Raw genomic sequence first — 21,863 nt, forward strand, 5'->3', positions numbered from 1 at the left:
ACAAAAGTATACTTATATTTTGCTTCTGCACAAACCCACATGGAGTGCTTTGCCAGTGATTGGAATGCCTTTGTATTCCGATATATTTTCAAATGCATTGTCTCTGAATTTCCTATCCTTTAAAACACGCCCCTGCATAAACTCAGAAACCAAAATACAAGGAGATAATTGATCTAATCAGAATGCAATGAGAGGAGCAATATGATACTCGTTTCATCAAAATCGGTTTATAGAATAAGGAAGTTATGCAAGTTTTAAAAGTCTCGTTGTGCTTTCTACATGGGTACCCTCGAATTGGTAAACATGCTTTAAAATGGGTTGATTTTGTGGACAACTCTCAATTTTTGTTTTGTGCACAAATATTCAGATTGTCCCCTTTATTTCACATAATCCAAATTATTTCCTCCTGGCCTTTACATTATGTGTAAATATATATTCCCATGACCATGACATACTCAGAAGGAGGCATGATGCAATTTGAAAGATGATGGGCAAAATCTGAAAATTTGTGTACAAAACAAATGGAAAGTTGTCCACAAAATATATATGCCATTCTGAAGCATGTTGGCTAATTTGAGCAAAGAGTTATTACCTGTGATATCTCCTTGATTTGAGGATCCCCATAGATAGTACAACAAGACTTTTTAAACGTCAATAACTTGCTTATTCATCGATTTTGATGAAACTTGTTTCTAATTGTTCCTCTCATTTTACTCTTTCAAACGGGATTTCCTCTATTCTTAAGTTGTAGTTTCCTTTAACACCTAACCACATTTTATAGACCCATATTTTCGAGGAAGGAAAAATACATCAAGACAACCCGGATCCTTTCACACCGGGGGAGCTTTTCATGGGGTGTCTGGTCTGTGGTGCTCAATTACGAATTTACTCCCAGCCAATCAGAAGCGAGCATTCTAGTAACTTGTGAAAGTTGTCGATTAACAGGCACTGACAAGGAATGCTCCTTGTCCTTCTACACGCAGGATGTATTTTACAGACGTGGGAATTTTATACCATTGAGCATACACTTTGTATGGATGGTGCATGTGTGCATGAACGAGTGTAAAGTTACTTTTTATAATCATTGGATCAGGAAAATAAATATGGTCAAGGGTGAATATATCAATAAGGTAAGACTGCTTATCTTGTAATTATCCATTTGTTGTTTGGTATATCATTTTAGCTTAAACTGATAACAGTCATGAATCTTGCCATGTGAAAATAACATCACGCGGCATCAACGCGGCCGAGGCTCTACGGTATTGTTTTGAACTGTATAATAATAATTTTAGATAAATACGTATTCCTTTTCATTATCTGGTCGCATAGGTATCTTAAAATCCTCTGCTAATCTAACGACTGCATAATGGTGCATGTATATTATATTCCTTCGTAGTTAATTGTATAGGGCCAAGCATCGACATCCTTAACCTCAGAGTTTTTATCAATATTACCACATGGATTGATCTGGAATCTAATTTACTTTTAGGCCTATACAATCTATACATAGGCTTAATATCATGTATATGATTAAGTATAATATTCACTGTATATTTCCCGCTTCAGAAAACAACATGCTTCCAATATTACAGTAAACATGATTATCCATTTCCCAAATCCATGGTAATTATTTCCCTCGTCATTTTTTTTGGAACTCGTGGACCCCCCCCCCCCCCAACACACACACACACACGAAAGAAAAAAAGAAATTATAATGAAAAAGTAATGAACATTATCGCATTAATATACAAATGCGATTTTTTATAAATAGGAAAGGATGGAAGTGCAAACCATGGAGAACAAAATAAGATTGACCGTTCTCCATTTTGCTGGTATTGTGTATTCGAGAAATAAAACTATGACGTTGTTGTTGAGCTTGACCCCTGACCCGCACACGGTCTACAGAAATCAGCCATTTATTGTTAATCGGAACTTCATTCTTATTTTGACCACACATGCACTCTCACTAATTCGACTCGATTCTCATTTTGTTTTTCCTTCTGTAATACATTTCCATTTACTTATTGATATTGTTTGCTCTGTATACTGTTGACAGGAGTGTAATTTGCTGCCTATTTGCACTGTTTTTCGTGAGGTTTTTTTTTAAATCATATTGAGGTTTGAACGCGTAAGCCTAAACTTGGCTTTGCGCCAGTTCATTCAGCGATCGCACAAATGTCATCCAATCAGGTGAGAGTATTTCATACACACCCCCAGGCGAGCCCACATACAACACACACATTCCGGGAGTGCAGTGGTTTTAAAGGACATTTTCACGTTATAATAATACGCAATATAATAAACGTAATGATAATAACTTAGCTTCAGTGCACTTTGATAGAATGGAACCTTTGATACTCATTATCCCATAAATGCAGTTGATGGCATAAATTCATTTTGATTAAAGATATACTTTGGAGTGTTTGTGACAGCGCTTACAATGAACTTTGAATAGTAATTGTCATAATGATATAAAAATAATCATTTTATTAATGATTGATTTCACCAGTTAACTGCAAGGCAGACTGTATACCTTGTAGAGTGAATTTACCACTTGACTGATAATGGGGTAGCCGGGGTTTAACTTAGGGAAGTTGCCCCCTGAAACCCTTTAAAATAATTTCTTCATTAAAAGTGATCAATACGCCTATAACAAATTGGAAATAAGCCATCTCGGCTTTCATGGGCAATCCTGTCAAGGTATACACTTCTGTTCATACTTTCTTGTACTTGTTCATAGTTACCAGACAAATAAAATCAATCAATCAATCCATCAATACTCCCAAGTCAAAAGGGGTAGAAGGAAGTTAAAACGTTCTCAACCAACTACTTTTAAACATTATCGTCAATATCCGCATTCCATTCTTTTAAAACAAATTTATTGTCAATTGTTTGTCAAGTATTATACTCAAATACTAATATACCAAATATATCACCCCCCCCCCCCCTTTCAATAGTTTTGCTCATACCACAAGGATTTTTCAAGAGCGTTTGGTTAGCGTCGCTCTCACTGCACAGAGTCCATAAAAATTTTGTTTCGGTGAGCCAAATAATGCGGCGCCCTTTTTCTTTTCGATCAATAAAATACTAATTGTTCCTCGCATCGCAAGGATGAATGCATTGAACAAACTCGCGACATCGGTCTTCTATTGTTAAAACCCTCTCCCGGTTTTTTCATAAACCCTATGCTGTATATATTGCACCGGGCCACCGAGATATGTGCGAGTTGGAATAATGTTTTCAGCATCAACTTCTGAATTTTTAAACAGTCTGACAGGATTTTATAGTTTACTTGTGTGACAGCGGACCCGACAATAAGTGGTATTATTAGGAAGATTTTTAAGCATGGTCGATCTGTTCATGCAGTAGGAACATGAGCTGACGAATTGAGAACCTAAATTTGTGTGTTTTAGATAAGCGAAAGTTTTGTGCAATGGCAACTGCAGAAACGAGTTCCTTTACAGCGGTAAGATACGCCTGACTGCAAAAGCAAGATTATTTTTTAAAAGGCCCTTGTATGAGCTATATACACTTTTATATGCTTATTTATGTTTGTTATGTTTGCAGGTATATTCAATGTTTTCTGTAATTATGAAGTATATATGTTTTCTTAATATTAAATAGTGTATGTATCTCGATCTGTTCATCCCAATTGTTGTTTTTTCATACCGATAATTATCCTATTACTGTGACCTGCGGATCGAAGCCTTTTCCGATTTCATTTTTAACTGTGATTCTATTCCATGCCATAAACTCATATGAACCTCGTATCCTCTCTACCCCGCCCCCTGAGCCTCGCACCTTATGATCTTGTGATTATGCCTACTACAATTAAGAACCATGAATCTACAAAGGCCTCACCCCCACACAAAATAGATCTATACAAAATACAATAAGTATGCTTCGGTGCCCTAAACCCCTATAAAAAATTCGTATTGGTACTACAATATAACGAATATAAAATATATCTGAGAAATGTCCAGGCGTATCAAAAATCGAATTATCGGTGAACAATTCTACCGCCCTTTCACACGGTAAATAAAATAGTAATTTGAATGATGATTCCAGTGAAAAATAAGGCTAATTACGAATATTTAGCATGTGTCAAACCAAACTCGAACATGATTGGAATCACGAACGCTAATCACAGTCACGATTACAATCGCAGTCATTATTACGATGATTCAAGATTCACGTGTGAATAGGCCCTTAGACATAATTGGATCCCTTTTGCCACCGTCTATAGGAATCGTTAATTAATGAAATTATATAAATATTTGTCATTTTATTCTGACCCCTTACAGTCTGGTCCAAACAACAATAACGTTGATGATATCACTCAGTTTTCAATGAAGGAGGTGGCTCTTCATTCAGATCGTGGTTCGTGTTGGCTTGTCATTAAAGATTTTGTCTATGATGTGACGTCATTTATTTCAGAGGTGGGTTTCACATTACAATAGCCCATTTAACACTTGTGATATAAGTTCACTGCCTTTCAATTTTTTTTAATAACTGTTTTTTTCAGGCAATATTCCCCCGCACCTTTGTATGCAAAACTTAAGAATTCATTAACTTTGTCATTTGTTATCAGATTCTGATGAAATTTTCAGCATTTCGCGTGGTAATTGTATCTATTTAACGATAGATATAACTATTTTCAGCCCGGAGTACCCCTCATGTTAAAAATTAATATTTTGTACAGCAGATTAATTTCATTGCAATTTACAAACGTAGCTGATCTTTCTTGTCTATTTTGTTTTATTTTTTCAGCATCCTGGCGGATGGGAAATTATCATGGAAAGGGCAGGTAGGCTATATACTTTTTATTTTTTATATCACCCACCCCCCTCTGTTAGGTTTCGTGGGTGTCTCTGCCCCCCCCCCACCCTCACTCCCTCCATCTTACTCTCCCCACTTCACTTTCCATCAATATTGGTAAAATTCCCTTTTCTACAAAGAATTCTTCCATTGCTACCTATTATCGTATTTACCATAAATTTTGATGCAAATGTTATATCAGTCACGACTATAATATGGTTTATAAAATAGTTTGTCCATGGGATCAAAATGCCCATAAATCTATTACCTGCAAGTTTGTTATGAAGTTATTCGGCTATATCAAGAATCGATCTGATTATCATAGATGTGAATGCAACTCTCTTTATCAAAAGGTACTGACGCAACTTATGCCTTCGAGGGGAAGGGTCATTCAGATGACGCAAAGAAGCTGCTAGCTGGCTTTATGATCGGTCAATTGAATACGGTAAGATTTTTTTGTTTACCTATTGATTCACAGAAATTATTTTGAAGAGAGAGGCAAACAAAACGGTCCGCATCCAAAGACACGTTGATTCACTACAAGGTACAGTACACCTTCCCTGTGTAACAAAAAAAAGAGAAACTAATTTGAAAGGACAAAAAATCATTGTGAAATATCGGTGGTGGATCCAGGGGGGGGGGCATGAAAATGGAAAAAAGACCTTTGGAAAATTGTTTACAAGAATAAATGTCCCAACCCCCACACCTCCTCTGCTGGCGTCATGGGACGTGAGTGGTTGAAATTAATGATGACTTTATTTAAATTATATAATTTTTGCTTGTCCCTTGTAAAAATAAATAACGGGGAAGATGCAAATATCTTTGAGCTCTATCCTCTCTCCTTTGCTTTTCAGAAAATGTTTGAAGAAAATGTGACCCTTTTGGGGGACACATCCATGATATTTTATTCGTCCACTTCGTTCGCTTGTAATAATAGTTTCTGCCTCTTCCCCTTAAAATGGTAGGCTCATTACTCCAGGCTGAACATGGAAAAATCAATTTAAATATGAAATACCATTGTAGGTCAAGCATGAACAACTCCATAATGTTAAAAAACAAATGTGACAAGATTATATCGAGGTGATTTATGCGTCTCCATCTCGGTGTTGGTGCGCCCCCCCCCCCCTTACAATCATTTCAATTGATTCAAACAATATGGTTAAGAGGCTGTAAATATACGCATGGTTTTGGTAATATTTTTATTTTTAGTAGACTTTTTAATGTTTACCTATTTTCTGCACCCCCTCTTTTCTCCTGCTCTTCCTCCTTCTTCTTTTCTTCTTCTTCTCATTCCTCCTCTTCTTCCTCTTTTCTTCTTTTTCATCTTCCTCTTCTTCTTCTCCCCCTCCTTCTTCATCTCCTCCTCCTCCTTCTTCTCCTCCTTCTTTTTCTTCTTCACCTCCTCCTCCTCCTTTTTGCTTCTTCCTCTTCTTCTTCTCCTCCGCCTCCTCCTCCTTCTTTTTTCTTTTTCTCCTCCTTCTTCTCCTTCCACATCCCTCCCTCCTCTCATTGCCTACCGTTTCTCTGTATATTCCTTCCAATTGTTTTATCTGTATACAGAACGAGCGTCTGGAGAAAGGTTGACGACTTCTATATAGTCCTTGCTTTTATTATAAGTTAAATGGTAAATCTAACATAAATATGCAATATCACGATGTCTTCTTGTCTTATGAGAAATATGGAGTCTATTTTTTAAATAAAGTGTATAGTATATACATGTATGTGTAATTCGTGCTTTTGGAGGCAGCTTTGCTATTATATGAGTCACTTTTATTCAATTAAAATTTGTAGCAGTTGAATTTTAATCGCAATGTTTTTTTTTTCTGATATATATTCTAATGTGCAGATATGAATCAAGAATATGAATCCTTGATTTTATTTTGCACCTGGCTATGTGTGGTTTCGATTGCTTATAGAAGAATTAAGAAGGTATTTATTATAGCTTTTGTGAATAATACTGGTATATTCTTCTATACTGTCTTTCACTTTTATATATCTTGCGATGAAAATGCTGCAACAAGTAAATATGCACCATATGGAAAAATTATATCCATTTCAGATTTTAATGAATTGTTTATTGTAGCCTGCGCCAGCTGTATGCAAACTACAAGATAGTCCTAGGGGCTTCCTGGGCCTTTATGAGAATACTAGGAAACTGGTACATAATGAAAACATATGATTTATGTTATCAGGCATAGATCATAAGTATTATAGTGATAACAACATATCACAAGGGTAATTCTTGATTGATTTTTATCATATTTATTACATAAACTTAGTATGTATTCATTTGCTTGTATACTATGTATTTTTTTACCTTTATATGATAGATTATGCTAAAGTACTGGAGTGGATCATAGATTTCATTAAAGTGGGGACATGTTATGGCACATTTAGGTAAATTGTACATTTTGGTAAATTACCAAACGGCACATTTAGGTACATTGCACATTTTGGTAAATTACCAAACGGCACATATTGGTAAATTTGCACACTTGGGTAATTTACCCAAAACGTGCAATTTACCAAAATGTGCCGTAACAGGGTGCACTATTCTTTATAAAAAAATGTTCTGAGATTCAAATATTACTATGAATCCTCCAACAAGCAAACATCACCCCCCCAAAAAAAAGAAATGTGTATTTTAGCAGTATTTTCTATAAATTAATACGAGCGTTATCACTTTAGATAAGTCCCCCACCCCCCCCCAAAAAAAATCGATAGCGCTGCAGCCAGTTAGCTCCTACCGATCCTAGAGGTCACTCTCTACATCTTCTGCTGCTAAGCACAGGCGTCCAGAAAAGAAAAGAAACAAACATTAAACAGGGTCTCATGGCGGTATGGTTGCCTTTCCAGCACCATTCGTAGGTACATGCATCTAATTACGGATTTCCATAACTTTTCACTTGTTCTGCCATTTAGGGCTGCAAATTTACTATTGCGCCAGTTAGGATGCACTTTTGAGGTTTGTTGGACATGGGTGGCGATAGCAGGCCATAAGGAGAGTGACCCATGGGTTACAGATTTATTATATACCTCTTTATATACCTCAGTACTTCTGAATGGGCCCCGTCTAACAAAGAGTTACGATTGATCCGATCAATCACAGCTATGGACAGCCAGCAACGTCAACATCTATTATGCATGTTTGTTCAAAATATCTTCTAGCTGTGATGTATATTCATGCATCCATTGTTTTCTTGAAAATTCACTGCGCTTCTCTTTGCATACCAAGGACACTGCAAATTTTTCGTAGAAAAAAAATATGACACTGATGGATTTCCATAGAGTTACAATTGATCGGATCAATCATAACTCTTTGTTAGACGGGGCCCTGTACTTTGATAATGCTGAAATTAATTAAAACTATGGTGATATGAGAGCAAAGTCTGTCTCCCTGTTGTGTTTTTCTTGGCCGTTCAAGTTGAGGAAGACAGAGTCGATGCCTTGGTATATTCTGATACATCTTTAGGCCCTGGTCTCCATTTATCTTATTTTCTATAAATGTCCAGGGTCCCGTGACACAAAGGTTAGCAATTAACTGTACACTAAATTTTCACGATTGATTGCACATTGTAGTCGATGGAATCAGTCGTAGACAAATGTTCTACAATCATTGCTAAGCTTTGTGTTACAGGCTTCAGGTACTACATCAGAGATTGCAAAAAAAATGTTCTATGATGAATAATAAGGGGTGGATCTGGAGACTTAAAAATAAAGAATATAAAGGCAACTTTGTGAGGATTGTTAATCACTATTTGAGATAAATCACTAGTGTTAAAAAATCAATCAACTGAAAAATAAATACATAAACACATCCTCTATATGCAAATCATATATATATATATTTGTTTGAAAGACATTCAAGAAATTACCTTAGAAAATTACTAAAGCAATGCAAATTAATATTCCAGGCCTGCATATTCACATAGTATACATTCATAGAAGTAAAATAAAACTAAAATACCCTTCTCTTATTTCCAGACATTCTTAGCAGGGTACACGGAAATTCACAGTATACAACCAAATTTCAGTAAAGAGACCCATGTTAAACCGGTGTGTTGGCTCAGTCCATCTCACAACCGAGAGGTCAGGATGAGTTCAAAGCCCCGGCCACGTGTGACCAAAAGATATTAAAGATGGTAACTCCTGCTACCCTGTTTGGTGTTCAACAGTTAAAGGGGAAGTTCACCCTGACAAAAAGTTTATTGTAAAAATAGCAGAAAAAATAATAAAAAATATTGCCGAAGGTTTGAGAAAAATTCATCAAATAATTAAAAAGTTATTAGAATTTCAATTATTTGATTTGTGACGTCATATGCGAGCAGCATTCCTACAGAGCGAATGGTAAAAAATCAATGAAATGTCATTTTCTCAGAAAATTGAAAATGGTTTTCACTGTAACTTTTGTATATCAATAGACAAATCATTTCACACCCGATCATGAAAAGAAAAAATTAAGTCATCAGGAACCATACAAAATTTGAAATTCATACATTTTATATTATATAACACATGGGGCAGCTGCTCGTTTATGACGTCACAAATCCAAAATTTTGAACTCTAATAACTTTCTTACTCTTTAACGGATTTTCCTCAAACCTTCACCAATATTTTTCACTATTTTTTCTGCTATTTTTACAACAAAATTTTCTTCAGGGTGAACTTCCCCTTTAAAGGGATGGAGCTATGTCGATCTGGCACTGCGCGGTGGCTGCCAGGCCCAAGATCAATTGGGCAAACAAAAATTGAGTATTTCTATTTTCATATTGCATTTCAAACAAAAATGAATAAAATATTAATTTTCATTTTCATTTTTTTTTCATGTTGACATACAATGGAATTACAATATCATTATATTGTATACATTATGAAAAGAATTGAGGTAGCTAGAGGCTGTCAAATGTGAACAAGAAATAAAACTTGACTAGGAACAAATAATCTTTCAATGAAATGATTAAGAAAGCTCCTTAACATATAAGCTTATGCAAATATAATGAAGTTAGAAAAAAAAGGAATGTACTATGTTATCAAGAATGTAACAAATCCTCTTTTCCTGTATATTTTTCTTCAAATTCATTATTTTTAGACTCAAATAATCATGATTAACTTCACACCAATAAAAGCAATCTTGTGAAATTGACAAACTATATTCAAATTTCTTATATTTTCACTATCATTTAGGCAAACACAACATTTCATCAAGTGGGTTCAATATGGACTGTACAACACACACCCAAAATAATGCCTTGAAGTATTGAAAAAGGCTTAGCCAGTGTGCCAAGCATTGTATTTCTATTGTGATGTGACTAAAATCTTTTCACATGTGATAATATAAAATAGCTCACTTATATAAAACCAAATAAAAATAATCAGTTATTTATCATTACTACCTACTGAAATGGACTTTTACGAGGAAGTCTGGCTATATCTGATATGACCCCTTTCACATCCATCTCAACATTTTGGCTGGCTAAAAGATCATAATTAGCCACTCCAAATCTACTCGACACAAGCCGTTCACACTACTGATGAGTTTAGAGTACAGGTACTAACATGACAAGTCCCACCTGTGATATAGTACACAAATAATGAATGTTTCTGAGTGCAATGGACATAATACTTCATGAGTTGAAAGATGAAATGATCCATTCAATGAGGCGTAGCCGAGTTAAATGGATCATTCATTTTATCTTTCACAGAATTAAGCATTCTGTCCACTGCACGAATGATAACATTCCTTATTTGGTTTATATGAGTATGACACCGACGAATAGATTCTTTTTCAATATGAAATTTATGAATTTTGATGCAGAATATGCTCGGTCTGTAATTGTTGCGTACCTACAACATGCGCGCATGCAAAAATTACACGGTTGATGACGTCATTGTAAAATGGGCTGAATGATCAATATCAAACAACCAATCAAATGACAAGGATCTATCAAGGTGTCATATAACAGTAAATGTTTGCACAGTGCATAATGAACATAAGATGGGGATTTAGAGGACAGGGGGAGCAATGGTGAGAGTGATGTGAAGTTGATGGATAGGAAGAAGGCTTAGGAGTGGATGCAGATGTTGGGTTTGGAAGAAGAAGCAGTGGACCAATTGATGAAGGCAAATGGGGTAATAGGCTTCATTGGGTGGGTCGAGCAGGAGAGGACAGTCAAAGAAGACATGGAAGAGGGAGGAGGAGGGTAGGAGGGTTGGGTAGAGGATGGAGGATGCACTGAATTGGGCAAAGTGGAGAGAGCAGGTAAGGGGGTGATACTGCAAGTGTGAGGTCAATCTGGCCAGTCACCCCCGTTCATGGGGACAAACTGGATTTAAAACTTTGGATTGATGATAACGACAATAAGCCAATAGGATTGAAGCCCATCGCAGATAGAGTTGCAATCGAATAGAATTTGATTAGCGACTACCGGTAATGGAATGCCCATGTTAGGGATCTGCACTCCATTTGTTCTGCAATGGGCCTTGATCAGATATTTAAAATCCTCTTGGTACAGATTAATGACTAACTGTTATGGAGATAGCATCAATAAAGGTCTGCAGGTTTCACAGTCCACAACTAACACTGAATCTTAATTCTCCTATTCATAATGACCTCTACTGTATATGTGTTTGGCAAGGCCCGGGTTTGTAAAGTAAACTAGGCTTTAGGCACAAAGCAATGATGATTGATAAAATTCCAAATATACATGTGCTGCATATGAAATAAATTCACAAAATAAATAAATTCAATTTGTTTTTAATGAATGGCTTTCTGTCAAATGATATTGTATTTATGACCACAATATTTAAAAATCAACTCTTCCATTGAATGTCCTTTTATATTCTCTTCTCTCTATATTCTAGTCAATCAATAATTCTTGAAATCAAAATTGTTTTACAATCCCAGAAGATAAGACTTGCAAAAAGTTGAATTTATTTTCAGTGACAGGATAGTGTCCTTGTAAAAACCATGTCAATTATCAACTCAACAAATTCTACAATTTCAACAAAGTTATATGATGGTGGGCCCCAAGTCTGCGCACCTAACGATTTGAGTTAAGATTTAAAGTGAATTTCTTTTTATTTCACAAAATCTTTCAGTTGATAATGTTCCTTACATCATAATGAGTTAGTGTGCCAAATATCTCATAAAAATTTGAAAGAAATATATGATTTTCCTGGAAAAAACCTCGGGCTGTCATTTTCAGATTGAAAAAAAAATGGTACCCCATGTCTGCGCACTCATTCACTTTGCACACGTTTCGGGGATTTTGATGACAAAGGCTACATTTTGAGGCTTTCGCATGAAATGCCCTGAATTCATTATTTTTCCACCATTTTGAGTCGGATTTTTTTATGAATACCTGTCTATGTATTGCATGTGTAAAGTTTGTGCTCATTGCGTATCTTTTTTTACTAGAATCGCGCAGATACGCGGGTGCGCAGACTTGGGAGACCGCGCAGACATGGGGGAACTGACCATAACAGTAAAACTGAAATATATTCATATTGCACCATCAAATTTAAGACATTTTTATGGACGTGGCATGGATTAATAATTGTGACATAGCATCACAGTACTTTAACATGTCTCCTCCATCGATGCTTGACTAGGTTACAGACCAAAAAGTAAAGAAAGTATGTTACCATGACAACACCAGATACAGCGTAAAGGGTGATGATGAGAGATTCTTCTGGGAGGAAGCACTTGTTGATTGCGATGGAAGTAGGAGATATTGAAGCCTGGTAAATAAAAAGATGGAGGATGTAAGAAATACAATGGTATTCTATTCCCATAAAATGTGTTGGAATGTATTCATCCTGGTGCAATTTTGCTCTGAGTCTTTATACAAAAACATAGTCCATGCGCTGGACTGAGAATTCTTTGCACGACCCACTGGGGTGGGGAAGGGGGGATAGCATACTGACAGCAGTAACCTGGGAGTGTTTCACAAAGATTTAAGTATGACTTAGAGTCACACTTACATGCCTTGTTGCATGCAATATAAAAGGCATGATCAGCATTGGTCAGATCATGCCAAGTGGACGCGCCCTACTGCGTATTGATCAATAAGATTGCACGTAGCATATCTTGTACACGTCGGTATTTAAGTGCAACCTAAGTCATACTTAAATCTTTGTGAAACACCCCCTGGATAGGGTTGTGATGTCACCTCCAAAAGGCAATATGGAGGGCACACAGACAATAACAGAAAATGTGTTTTTTTTAACAATGAAACTCAGAATTAGTTTTACCTTTAGAAATACAATGGGAAGTTGCTGCACATTTGGGTGTGATGGAGCGTACACACTTGTGGACCTGTCACCTCTATATACGTGAATTAACATGAGCTGAGAATGGACCTGCTCTGATGTACTGGACAATTAACAGAGTATTTGTGAAGCTAGCAACCAAGGGGAGCTCACAGAACAAAAGAAGCCCTGCCCCAGCCACCCCCCCCCCCAAAAAAAAAGGCGAATCAGAATAGAAGACTTGAAAATACCCTAGGGGAGCATTTCAAAAAAGTCCCATTTTATCTGACAGTTACCGTAGTTACAGTGCTTCGCTGCCAATCAGAATCAAGGAAAGATGTTAGATCTAACAACTTGTCGGACAAATATGTTGATGAAGCATCCCCTATTCTTACAAAGACATCTGACACCTTTCTTTGAAGATCCCACCCAGTTTATACAATTCCTTTCACATGGGTAAGACATCATACCAAGTGACAGACCACCACCCCCTCCCCTCCCCATCTCTAATTCAATGACCCCTCCCTTGTCTCTGAATCAACACTCCTATTAATCTCCCATTGTGTGGGTGCCCAATGGTCTAGTGGTTCTGACTCTCGCCTTTGAAACAGAGGGTCGCAGGTTCGTATCTTGGCCACGGCATGTTTACCTTCAGCAAGAAATTCATACACACTGTGCTGCACTTGACCCAGGTGAGGCTTATGGGTACCCGGCAGGGGTAATTCCTTGCAGTGAGTGCTGGTGATGGTAGCTCGAGCTAAAGCCGGGGTAATAATAGCAGCGCTTTGTATCCTCTGGCAAAAAGCACTTCATAAATAAATCCAGCTATTATTATTATCATTATTAATCTCATACTCACGAGAGTAAGGCTTGGGTTCTTTCTGTTTCTCCAGCTGAAAGAAGGCACTGAGATTTCTGGAGTAATATTCTGATGAACGATGTAGCAGCCATGATGGGTGTGAGCACTAAGCACAAGACGAGGACGGATCCATGATAATAACTGGTTTAAAAAAAGAAAATTGACAGATTACTTGAAGTTTGGGCTTATGCACCCAAAAGAGCGTTTTTATAGAAATGTAGAATTCAAAAATAATTGAAACTAAAATCAGCAAACAGAGGAATCACAGGGATGATCCGGGCTGAAAGTATTTATATCTTAATAATAAAGTAGAATTCACTGAGCAAAATGCCGAAAAATCTCATCAAAATTGGATAACAAATAACGAAGTTATTGAATTTTAAAGTTTAGCAATATTTTGTGAAAACAGTCGTCATGAATATTCATTAGGTGGGCTGATGATGTCACACCTCCACTTTCCGTTTTCTTATGTTATTACATTAAATCAGAATTTTTTCATTATTTCATACTACTTGTATGAATAATATGTCTCCATTATAATGACATAAGTTGCAGCAATATATATCTGATGCACTAAATCAGTTGTCAATCCAATTTTTCTATTTCTTGAAGGAAAAGAATTGAATAAACATAGTTTCATATAATAAGAAACAAAAGAACAAGTGGGGATGTGACATTATCAGCCCACCTAATGAATATTCATGACGACTGTTTTCACAAAATATCGCTAAACTTCAACAACTTTATTATTTGGTATCCGATTTTGATGATATTTTCGGCATTTTGCTCAGTGAATTCTACTCTATGTATTAAGATAAAAATATTTTCAGTCTGGACCATCACTTTAAGATGACATTCCTTGATCCAAGTTCATCTCCTGCTTTTGTTCTCCATATTTGCAGATAGGAAAGATGATTATCTAAACCAATAATTCAGACACCCTTATTCTTCGTTTTATTTTTTCATTTGAAACTTGTTCCAAAAGTCAAATTCAGATTAATAAAGGTAAAATTACACAAGAGTTATTGAAGAATGTTTTTTAATAGATTTTTACAAAAGCTATTTATACAAAGGCTATGTATTCAATTTTACGAATACTGGATTATGGAACAGGTTTAGTTACCTTATAAGAAGCTTCCTGAGAGAGAACTTCTCTTCTCTGTCCATGAGGAATATATTTCTCATCGAGCGGTGTTCCGTCGACACCAGAACACATCTCGTCATTTGGACGGTACAAGGGAAAATGCTGGGAAGAAACAAAAAAGGGGTTCCGTTGGTATGATCCGGATGCATACTTGTCAGTTAATGATACACTAAGGGGTGTTGCAAGAAAATATGTGCAATCAATCGCAAATATTCTGCTGCAATTTTACAATTAATAGATCAATTTTAGCTGTAGCAAGTCATATTGTAGTCCTTGTTTCAAGGAGCAGATTAGCAATCAATCACAAATTTACTATCAATTACAAGAGATATGATTGATTCAGGCACCAAAAATAGACTTGCAATTGATCGCAAGTTTCTTGCAATTCCCCAATAGACTTTATCTAACTCGACCTTCCCCCAAGTAAAAAAAAATTCAAACCAGAATATGCAAAACACATATTATTTACATGTTCTAATGTCAAACGGATTCATGCAGTCCCAAGAGTTTTAACTTTGGCAGATTAACCTGTAATGAACTGCATCAAAAGCCTTTTTTGGAAAACCCAATGCAAACACCTCCAGAACTGTTTTTCCTTTTACAGTTTAGACTCCATGGAAACTTGCACCTGTGATAATTACTAGTAGTATGAATAGCCTGTATATCATGTTAACATAACATAGACCCCAACCTTAAACCTAATCTTAATTCAAACCTTAATTACAGTAGTATCTGTGATAAATCCCAAAACTAAGAAACCCTAATCCAGAGATATTAAAACAGGATGGTATTTTGGGTCACCAAGTTGAAATATTACATATATGGCCAAAGTTATCGATGAGAATGTGCCTTGAAGACATTCCCTTAATCATAATTACCTGTAGGAGAATGGGAGGTGTTGTAGGTAACGGTCTGTAATGACTGCACCTTGACTTGACCTTCCCTCGCTGCTTGACTCCACCCTGGTGTCCAAACCTGGAGCAGTTAAGCCTCTCAGAAACACCTCGAAGCTTCGTCTGAGCGGGCAAACAGAGGTTACAACCATCGCCATGGAAGGCCATACTGTTCACCAACACAAAACTAGGGGTTAAAGAAGAAGAAAAAAGAACAAGAATTTTCCAACAGTTTGAGGTCACTATATAGAAGAGTGAAGTTATAATGTTCACACATCATATGTTCTTGCAACATTTGCTCCTGTCTTTGCTACCTTGCCTTTTATGTGTGCCTCACAAGCCTTTCATTATTTTTAGAATACATCCTTTTATTTCTCCTTTTCAGTGTAATGATTAGTTAACATACAGTGTATTTTACCTCAATGCATTATGGAATATCTAAATATTCTGTGATGAGCTGCTATACATTGTTATCTTTGAACCCTTCATACTGTATTTATGTTCCTTTTAAAAGAGCCTTTTTAATTTGCTTGTGAAATAAAGATGAATTGATTATTTAAGAGGGCAATATAGAATTGGGTTCCAAATAATGTAAAGATTAGGAATAAGGGTTCATTTATTTTGGAGGTTAGGTTTTATGTTTGGCTTAACATACAGATTTTCTACATGAGCAATGATCAACAGAGCAAATGTCATGGAACCGTTATAGACGAAAGAGGTCTGTTCAATGCATGCTAATTCTTTGATCATCTTATTATATCTTATAACAAATTGGGCCCATCAAAAACTTGCAAATGTAAAGCATTATAGTTTTTTCATAGATTGTATGATCCATGGTTTGACCAGATTCAATAATTGTGTGCCATAGACTATAAACTGAATAACTACGATCCATAATAAGCCAATCACCGTTCAAAATGATCAGTAATCAAAATGGATTGAAGCTAAATGGACATACTTTATGTTGTCTTAGTTTTGTCTGAGGTTTTCACAAAAAGTTTAATACCTATCCATATCCTGGAAAATTATGAAACCTATCAATTCCACATGAAGTGGAAAAATACATCAAGTGCAGATATCATCAGTAGCCAATTATCTCACAACACAAAGTCTATGAACCAAAAAAAAAAAAAAAAAACAGGGTAAAAATCAGGTTGAAACTTGAATACCTATTATTTTTTAGAGTGATCACTTCAACACCAGACGAGTTGAAGGCATCAGAAAATCTCTCCAACTTGCTCTTACTCATGCTGTGGATAAAAATAAGTGAAATAAATGGTCCTTTTAATCATGAAAAAAATGAAATAAACTCAAGTAAAGTTTTGTGGCCTCTCCATAGCTTGAGTCACAATTATTTGAATTCATTATTTAAAAAACTTATGTATTTCTTTCATTTCATTTTATTCATTTGCTTTTCAAAGCATTACTAAATAATATTTTTTTCATTTATTCATTCATTATTTTATTATTGCAGTTGCTTGTATTTATCATAATTTTCTTCTATTCTTATGTGGGGGGAAGTCATATCATTATTATGCACGGATAGGTGCTGCTACCTTGCCTAAAGCTATGGCTAAAAAAAAATCCTTTCAATAGCAAATCGACAAGTTATAATGTGAAATGGCGCCAAGGAGAAAGCACAACATTCTGATAATATACATATCATAAATTTGATACTCATAATGAGATTTTCAAATTGAACATCATGCCTTTTCTTTCCTATACATCATAAATTCCATGAGAAGAATACTAACGAGCCATGAAATCCGACATCATGATTTCCAACTACAACCTTGAAATAAACGTCTCGTGAATGGTGAAACATCTTCCTGAAACGTTTGACCGTAGCTTCAAACTCCTGATAAAATAATAGGAAAAATGGGAATTTAGTTTTGAGATGGTTTAAAAAAAGGACATACATCGCTCCATAGCCATTTGAGATTTTGTTACAAAAATAATCAGTATGACTGACAAACTCTTAAATCATTTTTTTTTTACAATTCGTAAATCTCTACGGAGCACACTTTTTACTTGCTCTAAGACTTAGTAAAGAATAGACACTAGAAAATGATTAAACACACTTTTGTTTGTGAACCATAAACATGCATGTTTAATAATAATCTCCTGAAACATAGCTACACTGAAATTGCCATATTCTAAAATTGAATTTTGTACATCTAATGATTTTACATTAAATTTATGCTCATGGAGGAAAATTCCTACCCATAACATACTTACCTTTGATTTTTATATTTGCAAATTTTGTCTAATGAGAATATCTCTCATGATAATGTCCTCACCTTATTGTCAGCCCATTTTCCCTCATCAGTCAGATCACCAAGAACAAAAACTGCTTCAGGAGCAAACAAACTCAGTGCTGTCTGAAAAGCTCTCTCCATTTGCCATTCCCTTGTTTAAAAACAAAAGTGAAAATAAAATATTAGGGAGGAGAAATTAAGGTCAAAGTATAAAAACTTTGCAAAATTCTTCTGAAAGAAAAATTTCAAATCAGATTTATGAAACAGAATCATGAACAATATTTGGACACATGGCAAGGAATTGATTTGTTTTTCATTAGTTTTCACATCAGTATTAAAAGGAATTTGACATTGGTAGAAAGGTCATGTTTAACACCACCAGGAAGCATGAAAGGAAACTATTTGCTTAAGAATTTCTCCAGAAAGTATTACTTGTTCTTCTCACTAAACTTCTGATACAAACACATTCCTCCAGAATCCTCTTTCTCACTAAAAGGTCCACTCGGACTGCCCCAATGCAGAGTAAAAGTATGATGTACAGTTGTACACTTGTTATGGTCAAAATACCCAAGGCTAAACCACAGCTGTTTGGCTGTAGAAAGTCTTGACCAGAACATTATAAAGGGGATTCATTTCTGATCTTCAGTCAGTTTTGGAATACAGAGAGATAAGAGATCATCAGTTTAAGAGCTACAGAAGATTTACATTTTATAGTACATAAGTATGCAGTGTTTAAGTACAGTCACCATCAGACTTACTCATATTCCTGTATTATTTATCAATCATCAACTTATTTATGATCATCTTCAATAAATGTATGAACTGTACATCCTGCATTGGTTGAAAATAAAAGTGCAATAGATCCAACAGCTACATAACAATGGGAATCCGACAAATACGTGTAATACTGAACAGTGATGACTATTAAGTATTATCAATTCAATCCATAAAGTAGATCTATATGATAGTCAGATTTGTAAGTTTTGTACTATTTAGAGAACAGACAAAATAACTAGGCCTAGACTTGAACTTTAGGCCTACCCTAGAGCTATATTGCACAAAAGAGTCTTTGCAAGGAAAATGTGTCACCGAAATATGATGATGCGCCATATGAAACGCCTTTTTAAGGTACCTGCAAAAGTATTTTATTCATCCATTAATAAACGAACGAATGTCATTGCTTAAAAATGTAATATTTTAAGTATTTGTTTATGTAAAAATCAATTTTAAAGTGGGGTAAATATTTGTAGAATAGTTTATAATCAATTTGTAAAGGGAGCTGCAAACAACGCATCAAAACAAATGGGCGACACAAAGACCCTTCCGTGCAATTGCCAATGTCCTGTGATCCAGGCTTCACCTATTTTTAATTTTACTGAAATTGTCAGTTACTTGAACTTGAGCATCCTCAGATCCTGACAATAGCGTCATTGAATCATTTCCAATATGACATTTACCTTCTTAACTTGTCAAACCAATGACCGAGTCGACTTCCTAACAAATGGGTATCTGCTATGAAAATAACCCGCAAAGTCAAATCTTCATCATTTCGCCTCTGCTCAGCTAACGACGATCGAGTCTCAATGTTTATCAACCCCGGAGCTCTGGCATGGGAACCGAGTGGCTTCCCGTTGAAAACCCATGCAGAGTCGGCGATTTGACCATTATGATTATGGACGTTCTCAAAGCTTGTAGAAGGCCATGAACATTGGAACATAACAATGTAGTAAACCAGGTATTCACAAATAAATATGATCACGCCACTGTAAATGAAAAACCGCAGAATAGGCTTGAAGAATGTCAGGATTCTTGCCATTGCATTGCAGCTACGTAGCTGTAGCATTCAAAACGTCTGCTATCTGACTGCGCGAACTCTGAACAAGAGAGGTCGGGATCTGGATCTTGGTCCCAAAGACAGATACCGGGGAGGGACGGATGCAGCTCACTTGCTTCACAATTTTTTTTTGTCTGCGATTTTTTTTAAATCTTATTTATTTCATTTCGTTGCAAATATTACTAATTTATCCCTTGAAATACATTTGCTATAAGCAGGTTTTTTAGAGCGAATGTATTTGGTTTCCCTGAGATAAGGTAAAAAGTAGCCTATGGGCTATTATCAAGCCTCCGCCTACAATAAGCTGAGGTAAAGTAAAATGCCAATGTTTCGGAAAAGTTAAAGGTCAAGTCCACCCCAGAAAAATGTTGATATAGAAAAATCAAACTATCATAACGCTGAAAATTTCATCAAAATCGGATGTAAAATAAGAAAGTTGTGACACTTTTAGGTTTCGCTTATTTTTTACAAAACAGTCATAATATTATGCTCAACCCAGTATTATGCAAATGAAAGAGTTGATGTCCATCACTCATTATTTCTTTTGTTTTTCATTATTTTGAATTGTTATTCATTTTTTAGATATTTGACAATACGGACCAACATATTAACAGGAAAGTATTAAAGTGATTGGTTAACTTTAAAAAATCTGAGCTAGAAGGTCTCACTTGTCACCTGTGTCTGTGATATGGATATGTTACAAAAATGAAGCCCAGAAAAAATTGCGTTCGAAAATAATTATTTAGTGCTTCAAAAATTGAAATATAATTTCATACCATACACTTATGTGTACAATTTAGGCGTCTATAAGACACCTATTTACAAAATCGGGGTTTGCCTTGTAGTTTTAGCTTTTCATTAGTCAATAATGGTTGTTTTCAGGGTTTATTAGTTCTAATACATGCACTTGTACACATGTTTCATCTTGGTTTGATATCGGCTGCTCACAAAGTTATTAAGCTATCGCCCAGTAGGGGGTACAGGCCGCTATCTACGGTGAGCCACCGACAGTCACGTTAAATTGACAACACGTACAGGGAGGTATTAATCATTAATTGTTCACTTGACAATGGGGAGAAAATTTGAATATTTCATAATAGAATACAAAAGAAATAGTGACTTGATGACGTCATCAGTCTCCTCATTTGCATACCGACCAAGATGTGCATAAAAACTGTTATATGAAATTAAGCAAAACTTTAAAATTTACATCCAATTTTGCATGAAATGGAGTCAGTGTTATGCTTGTTGGATGTTTCTCTTTTTATTCAAATCAGTTTTTTGTTGGGATGGACTTGTCCTTTAGAATGTACAATCAAGTTATTTTTATTTTCCTGCCACTATGCTCCATTATAAATCATTTATTATGCCGGTCTAATGTGTTTATCATAAATTTAGAACTAAATATAAGGGCGAGTTCAGTCCGCCCTAAAACAAAACTTTGAATTAAAAGAGAGCAAGCATTGAAATTTCATCAAAAATCAAAACCTAATGATTTTGAAGTTTCACTCATTGATTTTAAAAAATTCCTGGTCATGAACCAATGACGTCTCCAAATTACTATTTACAAAATATATTGTTTTTTCCTCAAGAGCATATGACTAAAACAAGGTCTCAGGTCTCCTCAGTTGCATTGTCATAGCTTTATGACCCCCGTCTTATTTGCATTTGCATGTAATCTTTTCAGTGTAATAATTGTTGTGTGAAAATAATCGAAATTTTGATTTTTCTCTTTTCGCAGTGTTTAGGCCTATGTCAGGGTGTTTAAATGATGCTAAAGAAAAAAAATAGATAGATGAGATTCATG

At 35.5% G+C, this 21,863-nt stretch overlaps 2 protein-coding genes across 4 annotated transcripts; one reads left to right on the plus strand and one right to left on the minus strand.

The window, feature by feature from the left end:
• The first annotated feature begins 990 nt into the window (after nucleotides 1-990).
• On the plus strand, nucleotides 991-7,796 carry LOC121407724 (cytochrome b5-like). 2 transcript variants are annotated; one of them, XM_041598914.1, is made up of 5 exons: nucleotides 991-1,130; nucleotides 4,305-4,439; nucleotides 4,771-4,807; nucleotides 5,172-5,263; nucleotides 6,379-7,796. In XM_041598914.1, the coding sequence occupies exons 1-5, from the start codon at nucleotides 1,038-1,040 to the stop codon at nucleotides 6,400-6,402; spliced, it is 381 nt and encodes a 126-aa protein (XP_041454848.1). In that variant the 5' UTR covers nucleotides 991-1,037; the 3' UTR covers nucleotides 6,403-7,796. The 2 variants fall into 2 exon arrangements, with proteins under 2 accessions (XP_041454848.1, XP_041454849.1); XM_041598915.1 differs by lacking the exon at nucleotides 991-1,130 and adding an exon at nucleotides 3,178-3,466.
• Nucleotides 7,797-9,592: 1,796 nt separating this feature from the next.
• Nucleotides 9,593-20,053, minus strand: LOC121407725 (metallophosphoesterase 1-like). Of its 2 annotated transcripts, XM_041598917.1 has the most exons (9): nucleotides 19,680-20,053; nucleotides 18,265-18,373; nucleotides 17,719-17,822; nucleotides 17,134-17,214; nucleotides 15,950-16,151; nucleotides 15,051-15,173; nucleotides 13,928-14,068; nucleotides 12,463-12,558; nucleotides 9,593-11,050 (listed from the first exon to the last, which is right to left on the minus strand). In XM_041598917.1, the coding sequence occupies exons 1-9, from the start codon at nucleotides 20,036-20,038 to the stop codon at nucleotides 10,988-10,990; spliced, it is 1,278 nt and encodes a 425-aa protein (XP_041454851.1). In that variant the 5' UTR covers nucleotides 20,039-20,053; the 3' UTR covers nucleotides 9,593-10,987. The 2 variants fall into 2 exon arrangements, with proteins under 2 accessions (XP_041454851.1, XP_041454850.1); XM_041598916.1 differs by lacking the exon at nucleotides 9,593-11,050 and having other exon boundaries at nucleotides 12,274-12,558.
• Between the last annotated feature and the right edge of the window lie 1,810 nt (nucleotides 20,054-21,863).

This window comes from Lytechinus variegatus, chromosome 2 (genome assembly GCF_018143015.1).
Source record: "Lytechinus variegatus isolate NC3 chromosome 2, Lvar_3.0, whole genome shotgun sequence".
Lineage (NCBI taxonomy): Eukaryota > Metazoa > Echinodermata > Echinoidea > Temnopleuroida > Toxopneustidae > Lytechinus > Lytechinus variegatus.